Source organism: Rattus norvegicus, chromosome 15 (genome assembly GCF_021556685.1).
Source record: "Rattus norvegicus strain SHRSP/BbbUtx chromosome 15, alternate assembly SHRSP_T2T, whole genome shotgun sequence".
In the NCBI taxonomy this organism is placed as follows: Eukaryota; Metazoa; Chordata; class Mammalia; order Rodentia; family Muridae; genus Rattus; species Rattus norvegicus.
In genome coordinates, this window is record NC_141548.1 from 44632801 (window position 1) to 44659428 (window position 26628).

General features: G+C 47.5%; 1 protein-coding gene across 2 annotated transcripts in view; it reads right to left on the reverse strand.

Annotated features, from left to right (window-relative positions):
• Dpysl2 (dihydropyrimidinase-like 2) overlaps nucleotides 1-26628 on the reverse strand; it is a 106275-nt gene that overhangs the window by 9167 nt on the left and 70480 nt on the right. For both annotated transcript variants that reach the window (NM_001105717.2, XM_087585015.1), the window contains 8 exon segments: nucleotides 517-687; nucleotides 2097-2238; nucleotides 2566-2722; nucleotides 11341-11461; nucleotides 16078-16146; nucleotides 16665-16745; nucleotides 17186-17247; nucleotides 21714-21878. In NM_001105717.2, the coding sequence (NP_001099187.1) occupies nucleotides 517-687; nucleotides 2097-2238; nucleotides 2566-2722; nucleotides 11341-11461; nucleotides 16078-16146; nucleotides 16665-16745; nucleotides 17186-17247; nucleotides 21714-21878 (968 nt within the window).

Here is a 26628-nt window from a genome sequence, read left to right on the forward strand (position 1 = left end):
TAAGCACAGGACACAAGGTGCTGCCCAAACCATGACAATGGAGTGGTGCCTGACTTCTAGAAGCTTCTGAGCCAGTGGCTCTCAACCTTCTTAATGCTGAGACAACATATTACTGTTGTGGTGACCCCAACCATACAATTATTTTTACTGCTACTTCATAACTGTAGTGTGCTACTGTTATGAACCGTAATTAAGTATCTGATATATGAACCGTGTCAAAGGGTCATTCAACCCACAAAGGTGTCACAATCCAGGGGCTAAAATCCTCTCCTCTAGGAACCTTGAAGGTGTAAGGACAGAGGCTATTGTCTCTGAAACATTGCCAAGAGTCTTAGTCTTATAGATCTCAATAAAGAAAGTAAAAGGGATATTCTGGCCCTTGGGACACTGCAAGTTAACAACACATCCTGGGAAACTTTACTCCTGTCCAATTGAGGTCCTTCCTGAATCCCTGGACTGGCCCTGTCTCTTGGTCCCTGCAACACACATGTCTACTCATGACAAGGCAAGCCTTACACTGTTGTGCGTCTTGGCAGAGATGGTCTTCACACTGTCAGGGTCCCAGATGACCAAGTCTGCGTCAGATCCCACGGAGATACGACCTTTCCGTGGGTAAAGATTGAAGACTTTGGCTGCGTTGGTGCTAGTCACAGCCACAAACTGGTTCTCGTCCATCTTCCCAGTGACCTGAGGGGCAAAGCATATATGTATGTATGTATACACACACACACACACACACACACACACACACACACACACACACACACACGTGGGGTTAGAAAGCTGAAGTAGAACAGTCATAAAGGATCACATGTTGACATGCAATGCACCCTGAGATTTCCCTTCCACCAAAGTTCCCAACATGTCTGGGCTTCTAGTCAGTAAGTCTCAGCCCAGCATCCGGCTTTCCAAGGTATTGGCCAATCATTTCCTGAAATCCTTCCATTCTAAACATAAGAGACCAAGGAAATGAATGTGCACTAAAAAAGAAGAAAAAAATTAAATGGCCAAAAAGCATATTAAAAAAATTCATTCCAATCAGCAACCAAAGAAATTATCAAATAGCAAAGACAAAATTCACCAACTCAGTAATGTTTTGGGCTTCTACTCCTAAAACCGGCTGAGGAGTGCCATCTACTGTGTCAGATGTTGTAATCTTTACATTAGGAATGTTAACATGTATTCACAGTCTTTAACACTCCTTTAATCCCAGCACTGGGAAGGCAGAAGCAGGTGGATCTCTGTGAGATCCAGCCTGGTCAACATAGTGAGTTCTAGGACAGCCAGGGAAGTTACACAGATAAACCCTATCTCAGAGGGGGGAAAATCAAGCATTTTACTGAGTGTGGTGGTCCCACCTCTCATCCCAGCACTGAGGAGGCAGAGGAAGGTGGATCTCTGTAAATTGGAGACCAGCCTAGTCTACATTGCTAGTTTTAGGCCAATCCAGGCCACATAGTGAGACCCTGTCTCAGGTCAGGGGGAAAGGAGATAAAAATAAGTTTCTTATTTCTCCTGTGGATTTAAGAATGAAGCATGATATATCAGGAATTGCTTTGACAGGCTGTGAAGCTGTGTGAGATGCTAATGTCACCTACATGCTGACATGTTGTGCACATGAGTGCTGGCAAAACCTGAAGACATTCCCCATTTGCTGTAGCTTGCCTCTGACACAAGGTGATTTGCACTCACACAATGTAAAGAATTCATTAAGAATCAGAAAATCTGTTATTGCCTTTTCAAACTGAGGAGGAGAAAGATTCCAAACCCCCAAGGTCAGTATCTGTCCAAAACAGGTTGAGCAGAAGCCCATGGTGGGTATGAACACCAAATACACTCTTCAAGAAAATGGAGTGAGGACTGTTGACTGGGAAGGTCACCAAGGGACTAAAGAAGCTATTTCCTCCTCGATGCAGGACTTGGGTATAATATTTAGAAGGAAATCAGCTTTTAGGAATCGTCTTGATTTCCATACAGGAGAAATACCATCTTCCAAGTTCTAATTTCTAGAATGCTCTCAACTGGCCAACATTAGCCTCACATCCAGAGACAGGGACATGCCTGGGCCAGCCACGAGGAAGGCCATCAGTCCTTACCACAGCTTTATCCCAAATGACAGACATCCGCTCCTCAGTGCCATTGGTGCCCTCTGGAATCAAGGTGAAGTTATCCTTCCCCACAGCCTTCTGGGCAGTGTTGAAGGTACAGTGGGCACTGCCAGTGACCTGGAGGTCTCCACTGGAAGGAAACACATGATATAAAGCTTCCTTGCAGGGCAACAAACTTCCATCTATTTAGTGAGGTATTTCACAGGTGATGTCTCACCAACCATACTAGCACTCCCTCAGATTCTTCAGCTGGCTGGTCAGAATGACCCAGGTTTATATCAGGAAGTCCCAGCCAAGAAGGCAACAAAATAATCCCTTGTTCTCACTTAGTGACCCTAACTTTCGTCAACAGGGGTCTGTTTTTAAGCCTGTTCCCAGCCACCATGTTGTCACCGATGGATTCATTTTGGTCTGAGGAGATCCAGAGTGTGGATGTGAGCAAGTCAACAGAACTCACCAGGACAGCAATGAGTTGAGAAAGTCTGGAGTGGTTGGGTCGGGGCTCAAGGGTGGAGAGGTGACAAAGGCAGCGGCCTTGGCCCAGTTCTTGCTCCAATAATGAGAGCCATCAGTCCCCAGGCTGGCAGTGATGGGCTCACCATACACCACAGTTCCTGAGAAACAGAACACAGGTGGCTCAGTCTGACACACTAAGAACAAGAGACCACTCTTAGCGGGCATCAGGACATGCTTGGCACTATAGAAGGCTCCAACACTCCCTTCTTGAGAATACAGCCTCACCTCACAGGTGACAACACTGATGACTGAAATCCAGAACCCTAGGCAATCAAGGCCACTCAGCTAGATGTCCTAAGATGCCCTCCTCTGTGGACTCCACCCTCTCCTGAGGCAATCCTAAACATTATACATGTTACATGCCACGATCTCCAACTCAGGTAGTTTCCTCCAAAATGAAAGCCTCAGAACCATCCAGAATCTTCCACTTTGGATGATGAACGGGTTTAACCTTCCTATGCAGAAGTTGGCCTCCCTGCTCATACCTGAAGCCCCTGCCCTTTATCATGTCTAATTCTAGAGAGGGAACAGAAGTCACAAATAAAATCACAGAGCCCAGGTATCACAGAGCAGTGCCAGGATCTTCCAGAGACGCCCAGATGAGTAAGTTGCCCTCAGTGGCATCCATCAGAGTGGCATTTGACTTTATGAGAATCTATGGTAGGCCACTGGAGTTTCAGAATCTTCAGAAGCCCAGGACAACTCTCTACAATGTCCAGGAGAAGATATCAACTCCCCTGAAGTTCAAACGGTGTCTTCTCTGTCCATTCAGAGTAGGCCACACAAGCGGGGACGACTTACACTGGCGGCTGTCAGTCCTGTGTTCCTTAAATGCCTTCCTCTCTTGACCAGGCCTCCTCCCCCTCCTACGCATTCCAGCAGGTTTTAGGTTTGTGCTTGCTTCCTCGGCTCCCCAACCACACTCTGTGACGCAGCAGAGCTTTCTTCACAGAACACCCTCCACATACCATTCTCCTCCACACCCCATCTAAGAACCTCTTACGCCATGTCTTCCAGGTTTAAAACAAACGAAAACCCATCTATTCCCTGAACATCCATATCTCTCATGATTCAAAGCTAGGCGCTTCTCTTTTACCTAGCCGAGGCTGGCCTTGAACCCACTATGTAAGTAGCAGAGTATGACCTTGAACTTCTCATCCCCCTCCCCAGACTCCAGAGAGCTGAGATTACAGAAGAGTGCCATCAGGCCTGGCCTTTCAGCCTCCCCTTTAACGGCCCAGACATCATGGCACCCCTAGGCATTGTGTTCTACGCCCAAACATTCACCCACTTTTGAACTTTTTGACTCTTGATGGAGACACAATAATCATTTTTCTACCTGCACACAGTAGGCACTTAACGAACATGTGTGAAGCCCACTCAGTGCTCTTAACATTCAACTAATTAAAGACCAGAGAGCTGGAACTTTCCCTCAGGTTATCCAAATCCAACTGCCTCTCCTCTGTCACCCAGCCAAGCTTCTTTCTTCTCCAAACACACAGCCCTCAAGGCCAAACCCTTCTCAGTCAGGAATGTGTCTCCCTTCCTCTTCAGTCCTTGCAAAAGCTTATCACTGGATACTATTCCACAACACCCTCTTTGCCCAGACACTCAAAACTGGCTCCAGGGAGCTGCCCCCTCCTGCCTCAGGAATGTCACAAAGAAGTAGCTGTTCAGTGAGAGGATGTTGGGAAGCCACAGACGCAGCTGCCTCCCATCCATAGGCCAGCCTGTAACAGTCTCCAAGCAGGAGGAGGGCTTCTAGAACTGGGGGCAAGCATGCCCAGAAGGAAATCCCTAAAAGAAAGTGCCAGGAGAGGAACCCAGCATTCCTGACTCTCTCAGTAGAAGTTTGTACAAGCAAATGAAAAAAGACCTCATAAAGCTGAGGTCAGCTGTCAGCAGTACCTCAGGCCAGTCTGAGATGCAGCGGCAGAGCAGGGCAGCAGCAGTTCTTGCAGGAACTTCCAGCAACACATCTGGTGAAATCTAACCCCCGATCCAGCCGGGCTTGAGAGTCCTGCTGCCCACTGCCCACCTGAGCACACGGCACCTGCAGCCCGCAGGGTATACAGGTTTGGTTACCATAAAAAATTCAGAAGAGCAATGGTGCTCGGAGGAGAAATCAACAGCTCAGCTATGTGGGAAATCTGCATTCCCAGAATGCCCTGGAATTTGCCATCCTCTATCTTGTCACTGAGTCTGCAGCTCCATCCCAGCTTTGGAAATCTGACTGAAGGAGGCTGGTACTAGAAACAGATGGGCTTCACCTAAGATCCGAGTGGGAGGGGCGTTACTTGACAAGGGCTGGATTCCCTGCTCTCTGCTACTGTAGCAAAAGCCTTCGGCCTCTGGAAACCCCAGGATAGTTCAGAGCTTCCAAGATCACTGGGGACCTTCCTTCCTTAGACAGAGTGAGGTCCCAACCCAAGCTGGAGTCACGCAGAGACCTGGGAAGAATGAGGGTGTCCAAAACTATGGCCTCCTTGTTTTGCTCTATTCAAAAAATTTTTTTAAATTTTATTTGTGTGTGTGCGTGCGCACACAAATACGGAGAAATGAGTGTGGGCAGCCAGAAGAGAACGTTAGACCCCCATGGAGTTACAAGTGGCTGTAAGGAATCCAATGTGGGTGCTAGGAACTGACCTCTGTCCGGTCTTCTGCAAAAGCTGAGCAATGTCTCCAGCTCCTGCTTTGCTCCAGCTAACCCTCCTGAGGGAATCAGAGGCCCTTACACGCCTTTATTTCTACTTTTTTAGCTCCACAAATTAGGAAGGGGCCCATCATGTCCAAGGCCTCCCACTTTCAGGAGAGTATGGTTCAGACGCTGGTCTCTATACCCAACACACACACACACACACACACACACACACACACACACACACACACACACACTCTCACTTCAGTGGCTCAGTGCCTTACCATAGGCTCCTCTTCCTATAAACCCTGGCTGGAGGGAGCCCTGGACTGGCTTGCAGAGCTCAGTCAGACCACAGACCCCAGTGAGCTGCTGTGTGCCAGCAATCATTACCACTACTAATAATAAACCACGAACAGCTTAATTGGTCCTTTTTATGCTTCTCTAAATACACTGCTGATGCTTTCTTGGCGGCTGTTGTAGTTTCATGAGTCTCTTCTCCAGGGAAAGTCTAAACTGAAAGATGTGACCCCAAGCCAGACTCTGGAAGGCACACTAGTCAGGCAAAGAATGCAGGGGATGGGGGAGAATGGGGAGGGTAATGTTTACTCATAACCAGCCCCAGGGCTGAACACATTCATGAAGACTGGCTAACTGCAAGCTGGGGTTGGGAAATGTTTGACAGCTTCAGGCTCCAACAGCTCGTCATCTCCCGTGAACGAGAAGCAGGACAAATCCCAAGCAAGAGCAATGGAAAATCACATGTAGGGAACTCAAGGCACAGTCACGGAAACCCAGGGAAATGAGGCAGGCAGACCCACATCTCTGGTCTTTTTCTTAAAGTGCTCCGGCCACAACCCCAACTGCCTGAGATCTATGCAGATCTGAGAGCAAGGATGGTTCCATTCTATAGCAACAAACTGTGCATGCATACATACATGCGTGTGTGAGGGTGTATGTGTGCATGTGTGTGTGTGTGTGTGCGTGCGCGTGTGCGCACGTGCATATAATACACGTGGGGTAGGAAGCTGCCCATCTAGAAGACAGTGTATCTGGATCTCTATAAGTAAGCTAAACTGGCTGGCCAGTGAGGCCAGAGATCTGCCTCCCCAACACTCGCATTACAGGTATACATCACACACAACTTTCTTTACGTGGATTCTAGGAGACAAATTCAGGTCCCTGTGCTTGTTTGCAACTCTATCTTCTCCCTAGCTCTGTTTTTGTTTGTTTTGGTTTTGTTTTGTTTGTTTGTTGAGTCAGGATCATGCTAATATATAGCCCAGCCTGGCCTTAAACTAACAATCCTACCTTTATGCCTCTGTTTACCTAGCCTTAGAATAATCCCTCGTAGTTTCATGATCAGACTTCTCATGATATTAATCCCTATCCCTGTGCTGGCATCATAGGCATATACATCTCAGGAGATAGGAAATAAAATATTCAGGATACATTTTCTGAGTTCCTAGAATTGATTCTCTACTGTGAGGTAATTCATTGGTTCTAATGATTCTTCTTATAGTAAGGAAAACATATGTAATCTACACCACAATGATGTGATAAAATACACAAGGCATCACTGGGAGCCTTGAGTCAAATACTTGTATGAGGCAAGGGTCTGGTGTTGTATTTGATGCCAGGGGACATTTCTAAAAATCAAATTAACAGAAAGACACTGGTTGGTTGCCTTTAATAGTGCTAGACAAAATGGTTGGAAAGAATGAATTTAAGGATTCAAATTCCCAGCTCTATCTGCCCTGAAAGAGCCAGAGAATGTGTTACAGACAGAGAGCACAGGTGGCTGAAAATAAAACCCAGGATCTTATCCCACTGGGCTGAATTACAATGCAATCTGAATTCCCAGCCTCTGGGACACATGCTGTTCAAATGGGAGCAGTGACTAGGAAGTGCATTCTGTCCCCACACAGCCTTCAGACGATGTGAGGGGCACCGTCGTCTCTTACCTAGTCTCCAGCCCTCCCTAAAGATTTCTACTCCAGCAGCATTACCGCATGAGCCCATGCCTTGCAATAAATCCACCTCTGTCTGTCTGTCCCCTCCCCATCCTTCAATGGGCTGTTTCTCTGGCTAGTGGACTCTGCTGGGAGTTTATGACATTCACAACCCAATCCACCTGACACCCTCAATCTCAAGTCTGGTTCAAGAATACTATGTGTTAAATTAATTAGTTCAACCTCAAGGTCTCATCCCCAAGGTGAATTGATCTTCATATATGACACGACCATGAGATTTTCATGATGTTCAACATCCCATTGACCTGTAGATCAACAGAAGTCTTATCTTGGCTTTGGATTTAGTGTCCCTCCATAGCCATGGTTCTTTGAATGTGGCTACTCCTTAGTTTTAAGGGTAGGGAAGGAGAGTCCATGAGTGACATCAGCAGGTACTGCCCATAGGTCAGCATTCCCTCAGGAAGGCCTCTGTTGCCACACAAGGAAGGCTCCTTGTGTGAACAAAAGGCAGCCTGAGAAAGGGTGGAGGGAGAAGTCCCCACCTTGGACACACAGGACAAACAGATGGCAGGTGTCTGGAATCATGCCCATTTCTTCCCACAAGCTGAATGACTGGCAACAACATGTTCATTTTCTGCATTTTAATTCCTCTTCTGTGGCACAAGCTGACCAAATCAACCACTGTCCAGATTCTTCTTAAGACTAAAACCCAAGTCAGGACTTGATGGCACAGGCCTGTAATCCTTGCTCTTCAGGATGCTGAGACAGGAGAATTACAAGTTCATGGCCAGCCTGGGCAACATAGAGTCCTTGTCCCAAAATACAAAGTAAGATGAGGTACCAGGATAGAGTGCAGAAAAAGAACACTTGTCTGGCATGTGCAAGGCCCTGGGTTCAAATCCCAATAATGCACAATAATGAAAGAGAAAATAAGAACATTCAGGAAAAATTAAAATCTGGCTAGTATATTCCAGTCTTGGCTGTGTTTCATTTCCCTCTGTACACAGTGAGGTTAGTAAAGTGGTGTGCTGTTGTATGGTACAGAACAAGGTAGCCATGGGTCACTCAGAAAATACAGGCTGCCATTGAGCTGGGTCTAGCTGGCATGCAGTTACAGTCCTCACAGACATCTCACCCCATACTTTAACATCCATCCCATTTCGCTATCCGCCCTAATGTCTCCCACCTTGGACACAGGACCAGAGGGTCTGTGGGTGTGTAAGGAAATGTAACGCACATGGAAAGAAGAGCCAGCCAATGTTTACTAAGATAACTGCTGTTCTGAGTCCTTCCCACAGCCTGAACCTCACAGGCTCTCTCTCCTATATGCTAGCCCTGCTTGGCCACAACAGCACAGACCACTCCCCTGTGCCTTTCTGCTCCCCCTCATCCTCCCTCCAAGGGCAGATGCTGGAGGTCAAGACCACATTTTGTTCCTGGCATTGAGGCCTGAAGCATCACATAGGAAAAATATGTGGACGTCTCTGCCTTGGCTTGGCATATTGAACACCCTCCAGGTTAAACCATCACTTTACATCCTTCAGCGGCAAGGACGCCTGATTACTGGACACATCTCTACTCTCAGTATCTCATTTAAATACAAGTGTCCCCCTGTGAGAAGAGTAACTACCACTTCCTTCCCTCTGGAAGTGAGAAACAGATAAGTGATAGTAAGTTATACAGCCAAAGTCCCATGAACAGGGTCTGCTTCTGAACAGTGTTATTAATTCCAAGGAATGAATCCTAATACAGCCTGCCACTGTCTCCTTCTTCATTGTCTGAGAATACCTGTTTCTTATTACCTGGGTCTATGCTGACGGTCAGGGTCCAGGTTCTCCCTGAACTAAGTCCTAACCCGTACAGAACACAGAATTTCCTCTACCAAAATAACCTCCAAGAGGAAAGGTGAGTTGGTCAAACATTAAGAGGGAGCTTTGAAGCCTGAAGTTAGAGGCCCAGTCATCAAGCTTAGCTTTACTCTTCCCAAGCTCTGAGCTTCAGAGGGAAACAAAAGACAAAGGCTGCGCCCAGACTGCATCCTGAGGATGTTTGGAAATCCCAACTGGGTGGCAAGAGCCTCCCTCACAGCTCTCTGGAGGGCCAGAGCCATCTGCTGCTCTTGTTAGCACTGGAAGACAGTGGAATTCCCCAGTGACTTTGAAGGATGGCAGGGCAACCCTGAGAAGCATGGTGTGGGCACAGCTGGAAGGTTCTGGAACAGAACTGACTGAATTGTTTCCCTTTCTGAGCAGACTCAAAAGTTAAAAGAAACAACTCTGAGGTAGCATGCCGAAGTGAAACTGTATGCCACACAAGCACGTGTTAGCCCCACCCTTCAGGGGTGGCCAGAGGCTTGGGAGAGAGCATGGGTGCCGCTGAATTGCTGCTCACAATTCTGCCCTAGCTGTGGTCTGTCAAGGGGCTGACACCCGCCCTCTGCCAAGGCCAGCCTATGGTATTTTACACTTTGGGCAGGAAGGCCACAGGAATCTAAAATCATGTGACTGTTTCCCTTAACTAATTTCTCATTAATCACATAGGTGCTGAATGACCAGTAAAATACACAAAATTAGCTACCCGCCATGGTCCCATTTTCAGACACGGAACCCACTATGCCTGTGCTACATTGAAAGGAAGTACCAGGAAGGGTGTTCACTGCTGAAGCTGAACACCCAGCCACCTTAAAAGTGTGCCTGGATGATAGAGGACCACAGACTTCAGTCAACACCTACAGGGTCTCTTCAGAAAATAACGCAAAGCAAATTTTGAACAGATTCTGGATGCCATTCCCAGTATGGCCTGGTAGTACACACCTGTGCTCCCAGCACCCAGGATGTGGAGGGAATGGGGTCAGAAGCTCCATGGTGAGCCACACAGGCTGTTCCAGGCCAGCCTGGGCTATATGAACCATGTCTCAAAACATCAAAATGCTGCTGCCATTGCTGCTAATACTAAATAAAAGGCAGATTCTTCAAGCATCCAGGAGAGGGCAGGCTCTCAAAAATTAATAGCAACTGGTCAAAACTGAGTCCCAGAAAGTTCCAAAGAGCAAGAGCCAGAAATTACTGGAATGTTCTGGAAGCCACTGTCTCTTGGGGCAGGCTGACTGAGTCGTCACTGAGCAATTTCTTCTGGAGCTTGTACCAAGTCACCCATCATTGAAAACATCCCACAGCCCTTACTGATTCAGGAGGATCACGCAGCAAAGTACAAACAACCTACGGGCCAAATGGCAGAGGCAGAGAGAGGCAGAGGCACCAGTGAGCCAGGGAGAAAAGCAGATAAATGGAGATGGAAAGATACACAAGCAGGTTGTGGAGGCAAGAAGGAAGATAGGGATCCCCTTGCAATGCTCACTTCAGATCAGGACAAGGTTCCCATCAAGGCCAATGCTATGACTTCCAGCTCTCTATGCTGTGCTTGACGCCCTAAGCATACATAAAGCACGAAGTATGGTTAGCCAACCTGGTATAGTGCGGCAGGTGGCAACGGACGCTTATGCATAATGAAACAGATGCTCCCTCAGGGAAAGTGCTGGAAGCCACACTTAGTAAATTAGCTTCCAAGACCTGTCTCGGGAGAAGGGGCTTCACTCGGTATACATCCACAGTATACCTGCAACGAGTAATTTGAGGTGAATAAACACGTGTGTCCCACACAAGCTTCTGACTGATTCCAGGTAGAAATCCCCGCCCAAGGAAGACACACTTTGCACAGTAGCATTCCCCAGAGGGGAATGTAGCCAGTTTGCACAATAGCATTCCCCAGAGGCGAATGTAGCCAGTTGTGTAGCCAGTGAAAAGTGATGTAACCTATGTATGTAACTAGTTTGTTTACACAGAATCAAACTGAAAAATCAACTTACACAAAGAGGAGGATACCTGCCCACGTGGCCTTGGCTTTAAATAGATACGAACAAGGCCACAGCCACGGAACAAAGGGAGGAAACTAGCGCTGCCCGCTCTGCTGGGCTGCAATTAGGTTAATGCTGGAACCTGATCAAAGTGGCCCAGTTGGCATGAGGGTCGGAAAAAGAGCCTCCTCCATGAGCCGCCGCCTTCCCTCCACCTGCCCAGGGTACGTCTGAAAGGCCCTCGAGGCTCACCCTTCTTCCGTGCCTGGGCGATGACTTCAGCAGCACTCTTGCTCATCACCTTGGTGACATACAGCGGGCAGTTGGTCTGATTGGCAATGGTGATGGACCGGTTCACAGCTTCAGCCTCGACCTATGGGAGGGCAGATAAGCATGAAAACCCCGCCTACCCTCATGCCCATCTTTGTCCTTATTCGCCAACAGACACACGCGGATTCCCAAGGCTCTTTCCTACGTGGCATCCAGGAGAAAGATGCGCAGGCTCCAACTAGACCCACAGTAACTCTGTGCTAGGACCTAGCCAAGTGGGTTGTAACCACCATGGGTGAATACTGGCAGAAAACAAGATATTCTGAAGATAACTTTTGTGACTCCCTTTAGTTATCAAAGAACTGAAACAATGGCCTCTAAGAAAGGAGTTTTCTGAGGAGAAATTTCACAGTGGGAGAAGGAAGAGCCTGAAGCTGGGTGCCCGCCAGAGGAGAAACTTGTCTCCAGGAAAGACAGCTCACACAGTTCTGAGGACACAGAACACCTTCCAGGAGAGCGAAGGCCAAGGCAGAGATGGGTGGGAGGGACCGCACCATGACGTGGACTGTTTGTCTAAGCGTGCTTTTGTGCTTTCTCTCTAAAAAGCTCTCATTGCTTTGTTCTTAGGTCTGTGCACATGCACGCTGGTGCCTATGGAGATCAGTGGCATTGACTATTCCCAGAGCTGGAGGTGCAGACAGTTGTAAGCTGCCCACCATAGATGCTGAGAACGAAAACTGGGTCCTTTGCAAGAGCGGTGTGAGCTCTCCAGCGCTCTTAACTACGGAGCCATATCTCCAGGCCATAAAAGACCCAAGCTAGCAGGAACTCCTGATCATACTTCCTCGTGTCTTCATCAGAGCCACCAAGTGTACCACCGTGACCAGCAGTCTACTCGTTAAATCTGAACTTTATGTCAGGACTCTGAGGAAACCACTGGATCTCTGTTCCTCTTCCTACTGTAACTATGCGGAACCAGCCTCTTTCTCTGCTGTTCACCACTTCTTGTTTTCCTTTCTTTTTTTTTCCTTTTTTATTTATTTTATGCGTATGTGTACACTGTAGCTATCTTCAGACACACCAGAAGAGGGCACTGGATCCCATTACAGATGGTTGTGAGCCACCATGTGATTGCTGGGAATTGAACTCAGGACTTCTGGAAGAGCAGTCAGTGCTCTTAACTGCTGAGCCATCTCTCCAGCCCTGCTGCTTGTTTTTCTAATTAGCCTGTGGATGGTCAAGCCAATGCTTGCTAGGGCTGCTAGGGCCTAGTCTTGTTAGGGGCAAAGACTCTGGTAACCCCACATTCTGGTAACCATCTCACTTGCTCACATTTGAGAATACCCAGCCCCTGGCTGATCTCAATGTAGATATTCATTCTGCTCTTATGATCCGGAGTGAAGACACTCAATGTTTGTGACTCTAGAGCCGAGTTGGCCAAGCCAGCGTCACCCACAAAACAAAACTAGCTTCATAGGGGTTGAGAATAGAGTTGGGCTCCACCATGTTCCCCCAAGAGTATGTCTGGCCAGCCACAGCCTGATACGACCTTCAGCACAGATGAAGAACTGCCCAAGTGGAACTTTTGACTCTATATCTGAGCCTCAGGGAATGGAATTTCAGACTCCACATCATGTCTACTGAATACACAGCCAGGAAAGCCCCCTTGTTACAGAGGTACATCTTATGTACAATAACGTGTGTTTATCGTAACAGGTGAAACTGATCCACACCGGATCCCAAAAGGCCACTGCCAAGTCCTAAGAAAACACTGTGGTGTAAACTCCTAAAGGTAAGAAGGGAGACAGTCTTACTCTTTCTCTATCCACCAGACTACCCCACTCCCAACATCCCCAAGCAGAGGCTCGAAACCCATTGCTGCACACAGAAATGGCTTCATCTCATTAATGTATCTTAAAAAGCCAGGCGGTCACTCTTCACAGGAGATAGCCACACACCTACAGAGTTGCCTTGGCTAGTCCAGTTTCCACTGGAGCACGACAGGGCTGGGGTCTGTTGCTACTCTCAATGCTCTCATCCCAGTGATGGAGACTGGCCTTCATTCACACCCAGCTTCTGTGTGAAGAGAGTCTACAGATCTACAGGAAAGCAACCAGCCGGCCCTCAGAAACACTCACCAAACATGGAACCATCTCCCTCTCCAGGGAAAGTTGAAGGGAGCCTCCCTCCTGCTCCCTGCCCTCCTCCCCCTCCCTGGAGCCTCCTGCTGGGCTGTCAGCTCAGAAGTCTCTGAAGTGTGAATGAAGAGGATGCCAAGATGCTCAACACTTCACAGGGATGCCAGAAAGAGCTCTACTGACTTCCCAGCACAGACCCTTTACAAAAGGACAGACAGGCTATAAATAAAGTCTGGGAGCTGCAAGCCTGCCCTCAGTACGGCAGGGTGTACAGTGCCTCTAATTAAAAAGCCGAATGGGACTGGCTGCCTCTAAGACTGGTGAGGAAGAATCCCGGTCCCAGGGGTCTGTCTAGATTTGCATACACACTGTGAATGGAATCCAGGCTCCATCTGGCCCCACAGAGTGGCCTGAAGTTGGACAGAGGCCCAACTAAAATGCTAGCTCTCTGGAAGAAGAGAGTATTTAAACCTCCCTCTCCACTCTCCAGCCAGAACAGTCTAGCCTCTGCCTCTGATAACGCAACAGATACTGCTATATGTGCACTGAGCCCTGACCAAAATCTCTACATCTTGTAGAAAGGGTATGATAGCTTAAAGTGTGTGTGGGGGGGGGGGGGGGCAGGAGGGGAATAAAATCTGGAGTGTAAAAATAAATGAATGAATAAATAAATAAATAGCTTAAAAATAAAACCTCTTCTCATTATAGAGATCTTGAACATCTGGGAGTTGTCTGTGTGATTTTGTAGATGGGCCAGAGCAAACACCACAGGGAAATGACCTATCCTTAGCAGAATCCAGACGATCTCTGGACAGCCCCTCTGCCGTGACAAGCTACACACCCTGGACATACATCCTGTGAGGCCCAGGCGGGACGGTCTTGTGTCTCTGACGGCTTTGCTGTACAGATTTGAAGGTCCACTTTTTTCTTTGACATCAGGCTCTAACAGCTAGGCCCATTGCTAGTAGCCAGTCACATTCTGGCCTACATACATACTTCCCATCTGCCACTGTGTCACTAGCTCATTGAACGTCTCAGTGGGGACCATCCCCTCCTCGTCCCACTGCCACATATGGCCAAGTACTGCTGTGATCAGAACATGTGTCAATCGCCCTGCAGCACCTCAGACAGGTGGTCCCTAGAACCTGACATCCTTACCAGTCTCCCCTTCCCCCATCTTCTTAGCTAAAACCCTGGGCAAATCCTACTGAGTCGCCCGCCCACAGGGTAGGTGGTGAAGAGCAGCTCACAGTGGCAGGAAGCTGCAGGAGTTCAAACACAAGCTGGTCATCGTGGTGCTACTGATGGGCAAGACCCTGACACTACACGGAGTTAAATCATTATTTAATGCTGTCTCCTGTGTGCTGGGGGTTTCTTCCTAAGTGAGCCGTACAGCCAAGTCCTTTCAGAATGGCTCCATGTTTGATTCTCTGTGTCACCCCCTCGAGTTTAACACACGGAAGACTCAGCTTGACAGACTAAACAACTATCATCAGGAAAAACAGCAAGGGTGAAGGGCTTGGAGTCCTAACTATTCTTCCTGTCTCTTTCCCTCCCTCCTTCCCTCCATCCCTCCTACCAGTAGGACTGACATGGGGTGAAATTACTCAGAGCATTATCGAACTCAGTGCCTGGTGTAAGTTGGGCTCCTCCCTATCACCTGAAAAGCCTCCTCCCACCATGATCCTAAGCCCTGCTGAGCCTTGGGCTCAGTCCATAACTGGTCACTCAGCACTCTAATTTTGTGAGACAATGGTCAAAGAGAAGGCTCCTGTGCTGAGCTGCATACAAATTGATGTAACTGCTTACATAGTCAACCGCAACAGTGGCTCTCTGATCGCTCTCTCCTGGTAGCCGCATGGGCATTCTCCCTGTTTCTGTGCTTTGTTTGGCCAAGCTCGGGTTTCTGGTGGCCCCATCTCCTTCACAGACCACGTACCAAACATCCCCCTCTGACCTGTCTTTGGAAGGGATGCCTTAAATGTTGAACCTCCACCAGCCCAGGTCCCAGAGGGTCTCCCCTTGCCTCTAATACATCTTTATAGTCTAGAAGGTTCCTTGCAGAACTCCTCCATCATCTTCTTCCCTCAGAGCTGTAAGACTGCTGTTCCACAGGCCGTTTTTACCTTTACTGAAGGACCAGCCTCTGAAAAGCACATAAGGTTAAAACACTTGTGGTGGAAGCTCTGACTCCCAATACATGATACCTGCAGCCTTCTGACTTACAAGCTCCACAGTTCAGTGTGGTAACCTTGTGCTTTTCAGTCTGGCCTAATCCTGTGTACGGTTTCAATGGCTCTGTCCACTAGGGCCGACTAAGAGTGCTGCAGCAAGGACTCAACATGTGCGTTTTAGCAACGTAAAAGAACATCCTACTTTTGGGTGTGGTTCCATCCTATGTTTTGGGGCCTGGTGGTAATGTTGATGGGTAAGTGCATGCATGCACATGCACACACATTTCTTTGAAAGACCAGTGTACATCCAAAAAGCCCCACGTTTAACAGGTACAGGGTGGAGGGGAAGGGGCCCTGCACAGAATCTGAAAGACACCAAGTCACATTTCCCAGTCCCAGCTGTTCACCTCCTCTGGCCGGCTCAGCACGTGTCCCTCGGGGCCTGTGATGCCCAGATCCAGGATCCTCTGCTGTTCCTGTAATGTGTATATAGAAAGCCAAGTGGTCAGAGAAGGTGGCTGATGTCAAGAGACCTGGACAAAAAGCTCCCTAGCAAGAAGTACAGTAGGCCCTGCTGGATACCCAGTGTCATGCCAGACCTCAGGAAGAGAAGGGGTCACTACACTAACCGCAGTCCCAGTTGAGCAAGACAGATCCTCTAGAGCTCTTCAACATATTCAGCCTCCCTTGGGGAGCTGAGAGCCAAGCCACTTCTAGCCCACAGCACAGTACATGATGATATCCAGGTGTGACTAGAATGTTCCTCAACTCTATCCAGAAGAGCTACACTGCAGTGCCAAGAGAAGGGGCCTTTCTATAAAGGGAACCAGCAATATGCTTTAACAACATTAGCAGGAGCTCACTGAAAGAGCCCTAGTACCAGACCATAAGGCCCTCTAGATTTCCACACGGGTGTTCAGCTTCCAAAGCTGTCCTACATTCTTGAGCTTGCGTTCCATGAGATGAAGAAAATGTGAAAGGAAGGGTCCCTTACCTCTGCAATGATGTCACCATTCTCTGCATGGACTTGAGCTATGGCACCAATATCCCGGATCACGCTCAGTACTTCATAGATCTGAGGAAGAGGGGGACAAGCTCAGAGACCCAAACCTGCATCTTCCTGGTCAAAGGAAATCCCCTGGGTAGGGGAGAATTGGTACCCAGGTTGCTCTGGAAGGCCTAGTTTGGCAATCGGCTCAAGAGAACTGCTTCTGGTCACTCAGACTCAGAGAGGCAACCCAACCAACAGGACAGGAGTAGGGTATGAAATGCAAGGATAACACCCAGCTCTGCACCAGTGTGACCAAGGCACTACCACTAGGCCTCACAGTATCCTGATTAGAGGTTACGGTTTAACGCCAGACAAGTCCCCATCAAAGACCAATTTCATTAAACCCCAAACCTGCCATCCATGTCCCACTAAGCTATGAGTGAGCTGTCCAGACATGGAAGAAAGAAGCCGTGAACAGAGCAAACAGAAGTCAGGAGACTACTCAGAAAGGCTGACTTTCTCACCTGGGAATCCGTCAGCTGGAACCGATCTTTGAAAGCCATGTACACGAGGAAGGAGTTTACCCCTGGTGACAAAGAAGAGAGGTAGACACGTGACTTTAAATACACAAACCCAAAGCAAACACTCTAGAAGGAAGAAAGTGATAATGCTGTTCATACATGTGTGTGCACATGTGCACATCTGTGTTCATCAAGAAGAGAGAAGGAGATGGACACCATGAGGACAATGGCACAGCCACATGCCTGTCATCCCAGCTACTTGTGGAGCTGAAACTGGAGGATCATAGTTCAAGGCCTGTCTAAGCTACAGGGTGAGTTCAAGGCTGTGTAAAGCTTAGAAAATACAAACCAGAAAGTGCTACGTATAGAGCTCAGTATGGAGTGCTTGCCTGGCACAATGAAGCCCTGGATTTAATCCTCAGCACCACAGAATAAAAGAAGAAAAGCATGACAGAGACAGACAGACAGGCAGACAACAGACAGACAGACAACAGACAGACAGACAACAGACAGAATGACAAAGCAAATGAGAAGCTAGGAACAGAATTTCTGGAAATTGTTTTTAGGGTTCTTAGGATTTTCCTGTTTGGGAACTTTACAGATCTATCAAAATTAAAAGCTCGCCCTCCATATCTACTTAACAGTACAGACTCCTGTCTGTAGTATGGTAACCCCAATAATCAGAAGGTGGAACCCCCACTCTTGCCACCTGGTAAGCACCAGTGGATGAGCAGATACACCAAACAGTCTCTGTGAAGCTGGAACAACATTTGGCTGCATGGGACAACAGGGACAAACACAGAAGTCATCCTGCTAGGTAAAAACATCAGTCCCAAAGGCAGGTGCTGAAAAACCCCGTGTACAAGATGGATGTGGAGTGGTTAGTGTCACAGAGAGGGTAGGATGGGGATACCTGGGCTGGAGTGAGGGGAAGGAGAAACTGTGGAGATGGATTTTCATTTTAGCAAGATGAAACATCCTAGAGGTGGAGAGTATGGTGTTGTGTATGTGTATAGTTCTATGGGTGTGTATGTGTATATGAGAATTTGGGTATCAGTGAGTGTGTGTGTGTGTGTGTGTGAATGTGTGTGTGAGTATATGAATGTGTGTGTGAATGTGTGTGTGAGTGTGTGAATGTGTGTGTGAGTGTATGAATGTGTGTGTGAATGTGTGTGTGAGTGTATGAATGTGTGTGTGAATGTGTGTGTGAGTATATGAATGTGTGTATGAGGGTGTGTGTGTGTAAATGTGTGTGTGAGTGTATGAATGTGTGTGTGAATGTGTGTGAGTATATGAATGTGTGTGTGAATATATGAATGTGTGTGTGAATGTGTGTGTGTGAGTGTGTGAATGTGTGTGGTGTATGAATGTGTGTGTGAGTGTATGAATGTGTGTGAGTGTATGAATGTGTGTGTGAATGTGTGTGAATGTATGAATGTGTGTGTGAATGTGTGTGAGTGTATGAATGTGTGTGTGAATGTGTGTGTGAGTATATGAATGTGTGTATGAGGGTGTGTGAGTGTGTAAATGTGTGTGTGAGTGTATGAATGTGTGTGTGAATGTGTGTGAGTATATGAATGTGTGTGTGAATATATGAATGTGTGTGTGAATGTGTGTGAGTGTATGAATGTGTGTGTGAATGTGTGTGAGTATATGAATGTGTGTATGAGGGTGTGTGAGTGTGTAAATGTGTGTGTGAGTGTATGAATGTGTGTGTGAATATGAATGTGTGTGTGAATATATGAATGTGTGTGTGAATGTGTGTGTGAGTGTGTGAATGTGTGTGTGAGTGTATGAATGTGTGTGTGAGTGTATGAATGTGTGTGTGAATGTGTGTGTATGAGTGAGTGTGTGAATGTGTGAGTGTATGAATGTGTGTGTGTGTGTGTGTGTGTGTGTGTGTGTGTGTGTGTGTGAATGTGCCTATGCCACAGCATGCACATGGAGATTAGAAGAGAACTTGTGGGGAGTCAGTTCTCTGCTTCCACCATGCAGACACTGAGAATCAAATTCAGGTCATCAAGCTTGGCAGCACTCCCTATCGATCCATCTCAGAGGCCCCTACTGAAGGATCAAACACAAGGTGAAGGCCGGGTGAATCCACTAACCCGCACTCTTAGAAGTGACTCAAATTGTGTATTTTAGGCTAAGGGCAGCTCGGAGGGTCAGCACTGGCTGCACGTCCAGCGGATCCAGGTTTGGTTCCTAGCACCCACTCACTAGTGGCTCACAACTGTCTGTCACTCCAGTCCCAGGGGGATCTAATAGGCTCTTCTGGCTTCTGCAGGTACCAGGCGCCCACATGGTGCACAGATCTACATACAGGCAAAAACACTCATATGCATAAAATAAATGAAAAAGTTTTTTAAAGTATTTTTAAAATAATCTAATGCTGTGTGTATATCATTTATTACACTTTTTTCTTCAAAAAAAAACTTTCTCAAAGCATTTATTCCGACTTAGACAAGAAAATGAATTACAAACTTCTGGCCATGGAAATTGTCTTTTCCTTGGCAAGCCACGCTGGTTTCTATGAAGCTTTTTTTAAATAAGGGGGGGAAAATCCATTAGTTTAGCAAACAGCTGTCCATCCTAGCATCTTGGAGTTCTTGCCTTCCAAGGCACCAGACCAAAATATCCCTTTCCAAGATCCATCACAATTCTAAACAATCATCTTGACAACCTCGGGGAGCCTTGGAGCTTAATTCAAGCCACCTGGGGACGCTGGAGGCCTCCGGGCATCCCGGTTCTTCACTTCATGCCAGGCAACGGTTGCTATGGTAACCCACCTGCCCTGATTTGGGATAGACTGGCCCTAAGGATTGAAAGTTAAAATCCACCAGCATCTGGGGATTCTCAAGATGTGAGAATGGTTCTAGCTGGAGGCCAAAAATGCCAGAAGTGTGTCTGGAGGCTGTAGACCCTGGTTTGGTTCCTAAGTGATTTTAGGGTCACTTCTTGGGAGGTAGGAGTTTACAATAACACAGATTGGTCATTAGGGGAAAGCTGTTGCCTCCTCTCTTTAAAATGAAATCTACTTCTGGATGGAGATGAATAGTTGTCACCGCCCTTGAGCATGAATCACCTGGCCAAGGGACCACCCCTCTGGAAGGCAGGTCCACCTTAGGTCACGCTAAAAAGATGGAAGGAATAATGAACCTTTAAATGAGGCAGTGTGCTTTCTGTCCTATATCTCTACTCCCTAGTGTAGCAGGCTCCAGGCTCCTCATAGCCCCGAGGCTTCAGACAGCTGCCCAATTTTCTGAATTACTCAGGGAAGAGTAATTTCTTCTTCTTCTTTCTCTTCTTCTTCTTCTTTCTCTTCTTCTCCCCCTCCTCCTCCTCCTCCTCCCCCTCCTCCCTCTCCCCCTCCTCCCCCACCTCCTCCCCCTCCCCCTCCCTTCCTTCCCCTTTTCAAATTGAGCTTTCTCTAACACTCTGGCATTCGCTGCTTCTCCAGTTCCCATCCTTGCCTGATGGCTGCTTGTCTGCCGTGTCGCTGACCTCATGCCAGCTTAACTCAAACAACATGGTCATTTCTCTTTCTCTTGTCTTTCTCCCTCCCTCCTCCAGGCTATGTACCTGCCATTGGGGTTTGTTTTTTGTTTTGCTTTGTTTTGTTTTTCCTTTTAAACTCTATTAAAATGATCCTTGAGCTTAAAAAAAAAAGAAAAGGCTTTTCAGGGCCAAGAGTGTTAGAAAGGTGCCCTCCATGTTAGGAAGGCACTCCATCTTACTGCAGTATTCCCAGACAGATTTTCAAAATATCAGAATTCAAAGTTTACATCAATTGCCCAAGGTCACATAGTCTGTGACAGGCTGGCTTCCCATTCCAGAGCCTTTTGTAGTGCCTCCGTAGAAGTTTCCCCTATCTGTTCCCACGCCTAGAGATTTGCCTTTAGACTCACAGCATATATTATTTCTGTCTCTGAACCTCTAAGAACAAAGTTAGTAAACTTCCCCACAAATCAAGACCCTGAGATATCAAAGAGTGACTCCTGGGACCTAATCCATAGCAAACTGAAGGGGACCCAGGAAAACCATGTGGTTCCGCTCCACTTCCTAAGCACCCCATAACAACTCGTGTGGATAGGAGTCCTGGGGCACCCCAAGGTAAATGAAGACCCCTCTGGCTTTCCTGTGAACCCTTCCCCACCCAATTCCTAGGATTCTCTGAAGCAGAAAAAGCCCATCACGTTGTCTCAGGTTTGAAGGCTCAACACCTCCTCAGCTGGCCTCAATCGTCCAGATTTGTGTGATATGTTTGTCTCAAAACTCCAAAGACCAACACTACTGCCTCACTGGGCCTTAGAGGACTAATCACTCCTTGATACCAGTCCCTCAGTAATCTCTAGGATGCTCTTAACCAAGAAGGCACCCCAGGGGAAAGCCACACTGTGCTGTCATAAAGGTTCCTGCTCCCATGCTAGGCTGGGCTAGGGCCCCTACAGTCAGCATGAGCTGTAGCCCCAAGTGCCCACCCATCTGCTTGCACAAGGAGGGCATTGGGTTAGAACAAAGCATGACCTACCGTGGTCCTTCACCAGAGCTTCCATCTCCTCCTGGATGCCCTTGTGCCACTCCGTGATGTCCACGTGCAGCGAATAGTCACAGCAGGACTTGCTGTCCGCCCACTCCCTCCACTGATCAAAGGCTGCCAATAGGCTTGTCCCGGGCTCAGGAACAACATGGTCGACTGGGAAGAAACAGACATTTGCCATTCATCATCATAAGAAACTCATGAGCAGGTGTTTACCCACTTGAACCCAGAACCGAGCCCCCTGGGTTCCCACTGGAGACAGTGCTCTCTCCAACAAGGTCTAGGAATGCACTTAAGTCAACTGAGTACCCAACCGGGAAAAACTTGGCACTGGACAGTCGGCAAGTGAAACCACGAATGAACCACTCAGATCTGATTTATCTGAGACCTGGGGCACATTCCGAGGACAACGAGTCCTTACGGACAACGGCAGGGTCAGAGGGCCAGCTAGAGGAGCCAAACCCTTCTTTGTGCTGCTAGCTGCTGTGAGACGCCCCAGTAGACAGCCGGGCCTCCGAGAGGCTGGAGTGGAGCCATGCACAATGGGCCTTTCCAAAACACCCAGCAGGCCCACTCACTCCTGGCCACTCAGGTTTCTCCAGTGTAATTCCACTCCATAATTGAAGGACAATCTCTCATCTTAAGAGTTCAAAGCATTTTGAAGCTGAGCTTGCTGTAATATCATTACTGAGGTCAGCTGATACTTTGGACAAATGGGCACGGACTGAACCTGCTCAGTTTGTTCCCGGGCTCCGGTGGTCACCTGTAGGTACCCTTGGGTACGTTACTCTGCCGCCCTAAGTCTCGGTGCTGTGTTTAAAGGGGATTGTATTTCCTACAGACTTTGTTATGAAGATCCCACATAGACAGAAAGTCTATCAACCTTACATTGCTCCTCAGTCTAAATCCTCCAGTGCCTTCCTCTCATGTTGCAGACACTGTTTCAAGTTCCCAACGAGCTCTGTGAGATCCTGACTAACCTCCACAACCCAGCCCTGTGGAGTCTCTGCCATATACTCTTTATCTGCAGGCCATCTCAGTCGTTACATCAGGCTAGTTCCTCTCACCCCAGGGCCTTTGCATATGCTATAATCTCTCATAGGTTCCTGGAGGGCTCTTGCCTGGTTTCCTTGATGACATGAGGTTTTGTGGAACTATTGCCACCCATCTTCTGCACACACAGAGGAAAGCACTAAAATGAGTTGTCCAATCATATTGTTTGTTCAATCAAATTCATGTAACAATAAGGAAAAAGGGTTCAGGTCTCTAGACACCTGAAGCCAGGAGCTATTCTTTCAAATGAAATATTAGATTTCCTATACTCACCAAAACGGGAAGATACAACTAAGTTGTGATTGGCTTCACTGGGCTTCATACATATCAGAGAAACAGTCATGAGATACAGCAGTTACCCTTGGCAGATCATTATAAATTACATACTTGTATTGAATGTCACACTGTACCCTGTAAGCCCACGTCATTACTAGATGACAATTCAAATAAACATATTTTAAAACCTGCTTCTAAGTTCTTTTGAATGAATTCTTTTTGCACCTCTCACTCACTGGGGTCTTCCCAGGCAGAGGCATAAAGAACCTGCTACGTAGTGAAGGGACCCATTGCTGCCTAGTATCTAGAACATGGTGTCAGCTGATGGAGGCTTTAAGCAAAATCCTTCCCTAGAAACTCTGTCAAGAAAATTCCAATTTTTCTCCCTAAACTGTGCTCCCCACTCCCCCCTCCCACTCCCCCAACAACAAAAATATCACTTTGTTAACAGCAAGCACTCTAGACTGTTCGTGGCTACAGCTGTCACCCCTCACTCTCCTCCAACCTCTGTTCCCAGACTGCCACACAGACCTTGTAATACCCTCTATCTGCAGCTGCAGTCCCCATGCACATCCGCCAGGAAGGGCAGACTCAAGCATTTCCCCTGAGCCCAGCTAGATGCGACCCAACAGATGTGTCCAGTCTCCATCATACTCTCTTGTCCCCAGCATGGTCACCACCATGGCCACCCGGTAGGCTTCTTACTCCTTTGACTCGCCCTGTTAAAGACCACCCTCCATTCCTTGCTCAGGCAGTGCCCCCTGGAGCTCAAATCCATGCCGTCTGCTCTTTACCTGGTACCACCTCCCCACCAAGCTCATGAGACTGTCACCATCTTGGGTCTCACTACCATCTGCAGTAGTTTCTGAGCAACACACACACACACACACACACACACACACACACACACGAGAGAGAGAGAGAGAGAGAGAGAGAGAGAGAGAGAGAGAGAGCGCTTAGGCATAAGCTCCTCAGAGCAGGGTCAGTGCCCAGATGTCCAGATACAGAAGGAGCGCAATGCGTGCCCTATGTAATCATCCCTTGGGCACTCAAACCTCACCTTTCATCCAGTTGAAAATGTAAATGGGGTTCAGGTGTGCCCCTCAGTATCTGTGAGCAACATTTTTGACACCCCCTAGGATACCAAAATCCATAGATACCCAAGTTCCTTGCATAAATTTTGGCACAGGGTGTGTCTCCCACTGTGTACTCTTGTGGGGAAGCTGAGAATTGATCCCAGGATCCCAGCATGCTACACCTGGGCTCCACTCCAGACCCTCCCTCTATACCTTGTACCCTCTCTGTCTTGTTTACCTGCAGTACCCAGTGCAGTGCCACATAGCACTCCACCTGAGAGGACCTGGTATGAGTACTAACATAAAAGTAAATTTCAATTTTTACATTTTGAAACTTTCCAGAAATGTTTACCAAACTCTTTTTTTTATTTGCGGTTTGGCTGAACCCAGAACTAACTGAATCCAAAGATACAGACTCTTTGGATCCGATGAGTCAACTATGCTTTCCTGGTGACAGGGTCAGCTTTCCCATGCGACCCAGAGGGCTGCAATGAAGCCTAGAGACCCTCCTGCCCCGTCCTGCTGGACAAGGAATGTTCCTTCCACCAGAAAGCATGGAGCACAATGGAAAACGGCCCTCTTCAAAGATGATTTTTCTAAAATAGAAGTAATTTTAAGTAAAGTTAATATCACATCTACTCAATTACCACCACCAGCCTCCCTCAAATCAACCAACTCAATCGGGTACATTTTTTTTCATATCTCTTTCCTGCTTGTATTTTAGTCTATTTCCTTATTTATAGTCTATCTCCTTCCTAAAAGCTTAAAAGTGGCTTTAAAAAGATACCCAAGCCAGTCCTTCCTGACACACCTGCAATCCCAGCATGCAGGTGTTAAAGATGGGGGGAGCTTGACAAGTTTGGGGCCAGCCTAAGCTACATAGTAAGTCAACCAGAGACACGTAGTGACACCCTGCCTAAAAAAGGCATGTGAGCCACAATAAAACCTTAAAATATAAGATCCCATCAAATAGAAAGAAGAGAAACAGATGACAAGGAAGAAAAAAATGGTGGACCACAAAATGAAATAAAAAACAAGGCTGCATGTTATGTGTTTATATATGTGAAGGCGGATACAAATGCATGTGTGTTCATATATACACATGTGCAGACCTGTATAAATGCTTTGTTAGTATCCATGCATGTTTCCACCTATGCACAAGTATACATGCATGCATGCATGTTTGCTTCTATGTGTGTATGCATCTGTAGATAAACACCATTTTTGAGAGCCTCACATATCAGCTGGACTTCATGTCAGGCCCACACCCAGGAAGCTTGACATGGAACAGATCTCCTCCTTCCTTAGGGACCAACAGTCCAGTCATTTCTCAGGAGGACACTGAATGCAACACGTCTCAGTCTGGACTAATAATGCTCATCCCAGGGAGTATGACGATTATTTCAAGTCTCTTAATATAGGATTGGATAAAATAATTTACACCTCCACAGTGAATGTTTTGGTTTGCCCATCTCAGAGAATAAAGAACACGCTCTGTCCCTAGACTGGTTCTTTTCATTCCATTTATCCTGTCAGTAGGAAACCGAGTTGCTCTGAGATACTCTTCTTTAAGACTTATTTTCAGTTTATGTGTATGGTGCCTTCCACGAAAGTCTGGCCCACAGAAACCAGAAGAGAGCACTGGACCCCTGGAACTGGAGTTAGGTGCCTGTGAGGGGACTGAGAACCAAACCTAGGTTCTCTAGAACAGCAAGTGCTTATTAAACATGGAGCCATCTCTCCAACCCCCATGATACCCTTTAAAGTCCTATGTGTGATGGTTTGTATATGCTCAGCCCAGGGAGAAGGTATATGGCCCTGTTGGAATAGATGTGGACCTGTTGGAGTAGGTGTGTCACTGTGGGTGGGGCTTTAAGACCCTCATCCTAGCTGCCTGGAAGTCAGCCTTCCACTAGCAGTCTTCAGATGAAGATGTAGAACTCTCAGCTCTGCCTGAGCCATGCCTGCCTGGATGCTGCCCTGCTCCCACCTTGATGATACTGGACTGAACCTCTGGACCTGTAAGCCAGCCCCAATTAAATGTCCTTATAAGAGTTGCCTTGGTCATGGTGTCTGTTCACAGCAGTAAAACCCTAACTAAAACACTATGTTTTAAGATTTGGTGGTAAAAGTTCCTGACCATTAAACACACGAATATTCCTATCCCCCACCCCCAGTGCTGGACATCAAACCTAGTGTCTTATGCATGGTAGGCAAGACCTCTATGAACGACTGAACTTCATGGTTGGGCCTTTGATTTTTGTGAGAGAAAACCATTCCTTTCAGCAGCACACTTCTTTCCACAAGGTCTGTCTGATTTCTTTCTCTACCTAAGGAAGCTAAGTCTACAGGGTGCTTGCTCCTCAGGGCAGCTCAAGCAAGGAGCAGGCTGTGGCTCAGCCCCGACTCGCCCCTCCAAAAGGCAGTAGGGACAGTGGCCAGGGACACCTTCAGACCAGTAACAGGACCCACTCAGACAATGTGACGCCATGCTTCTCCAT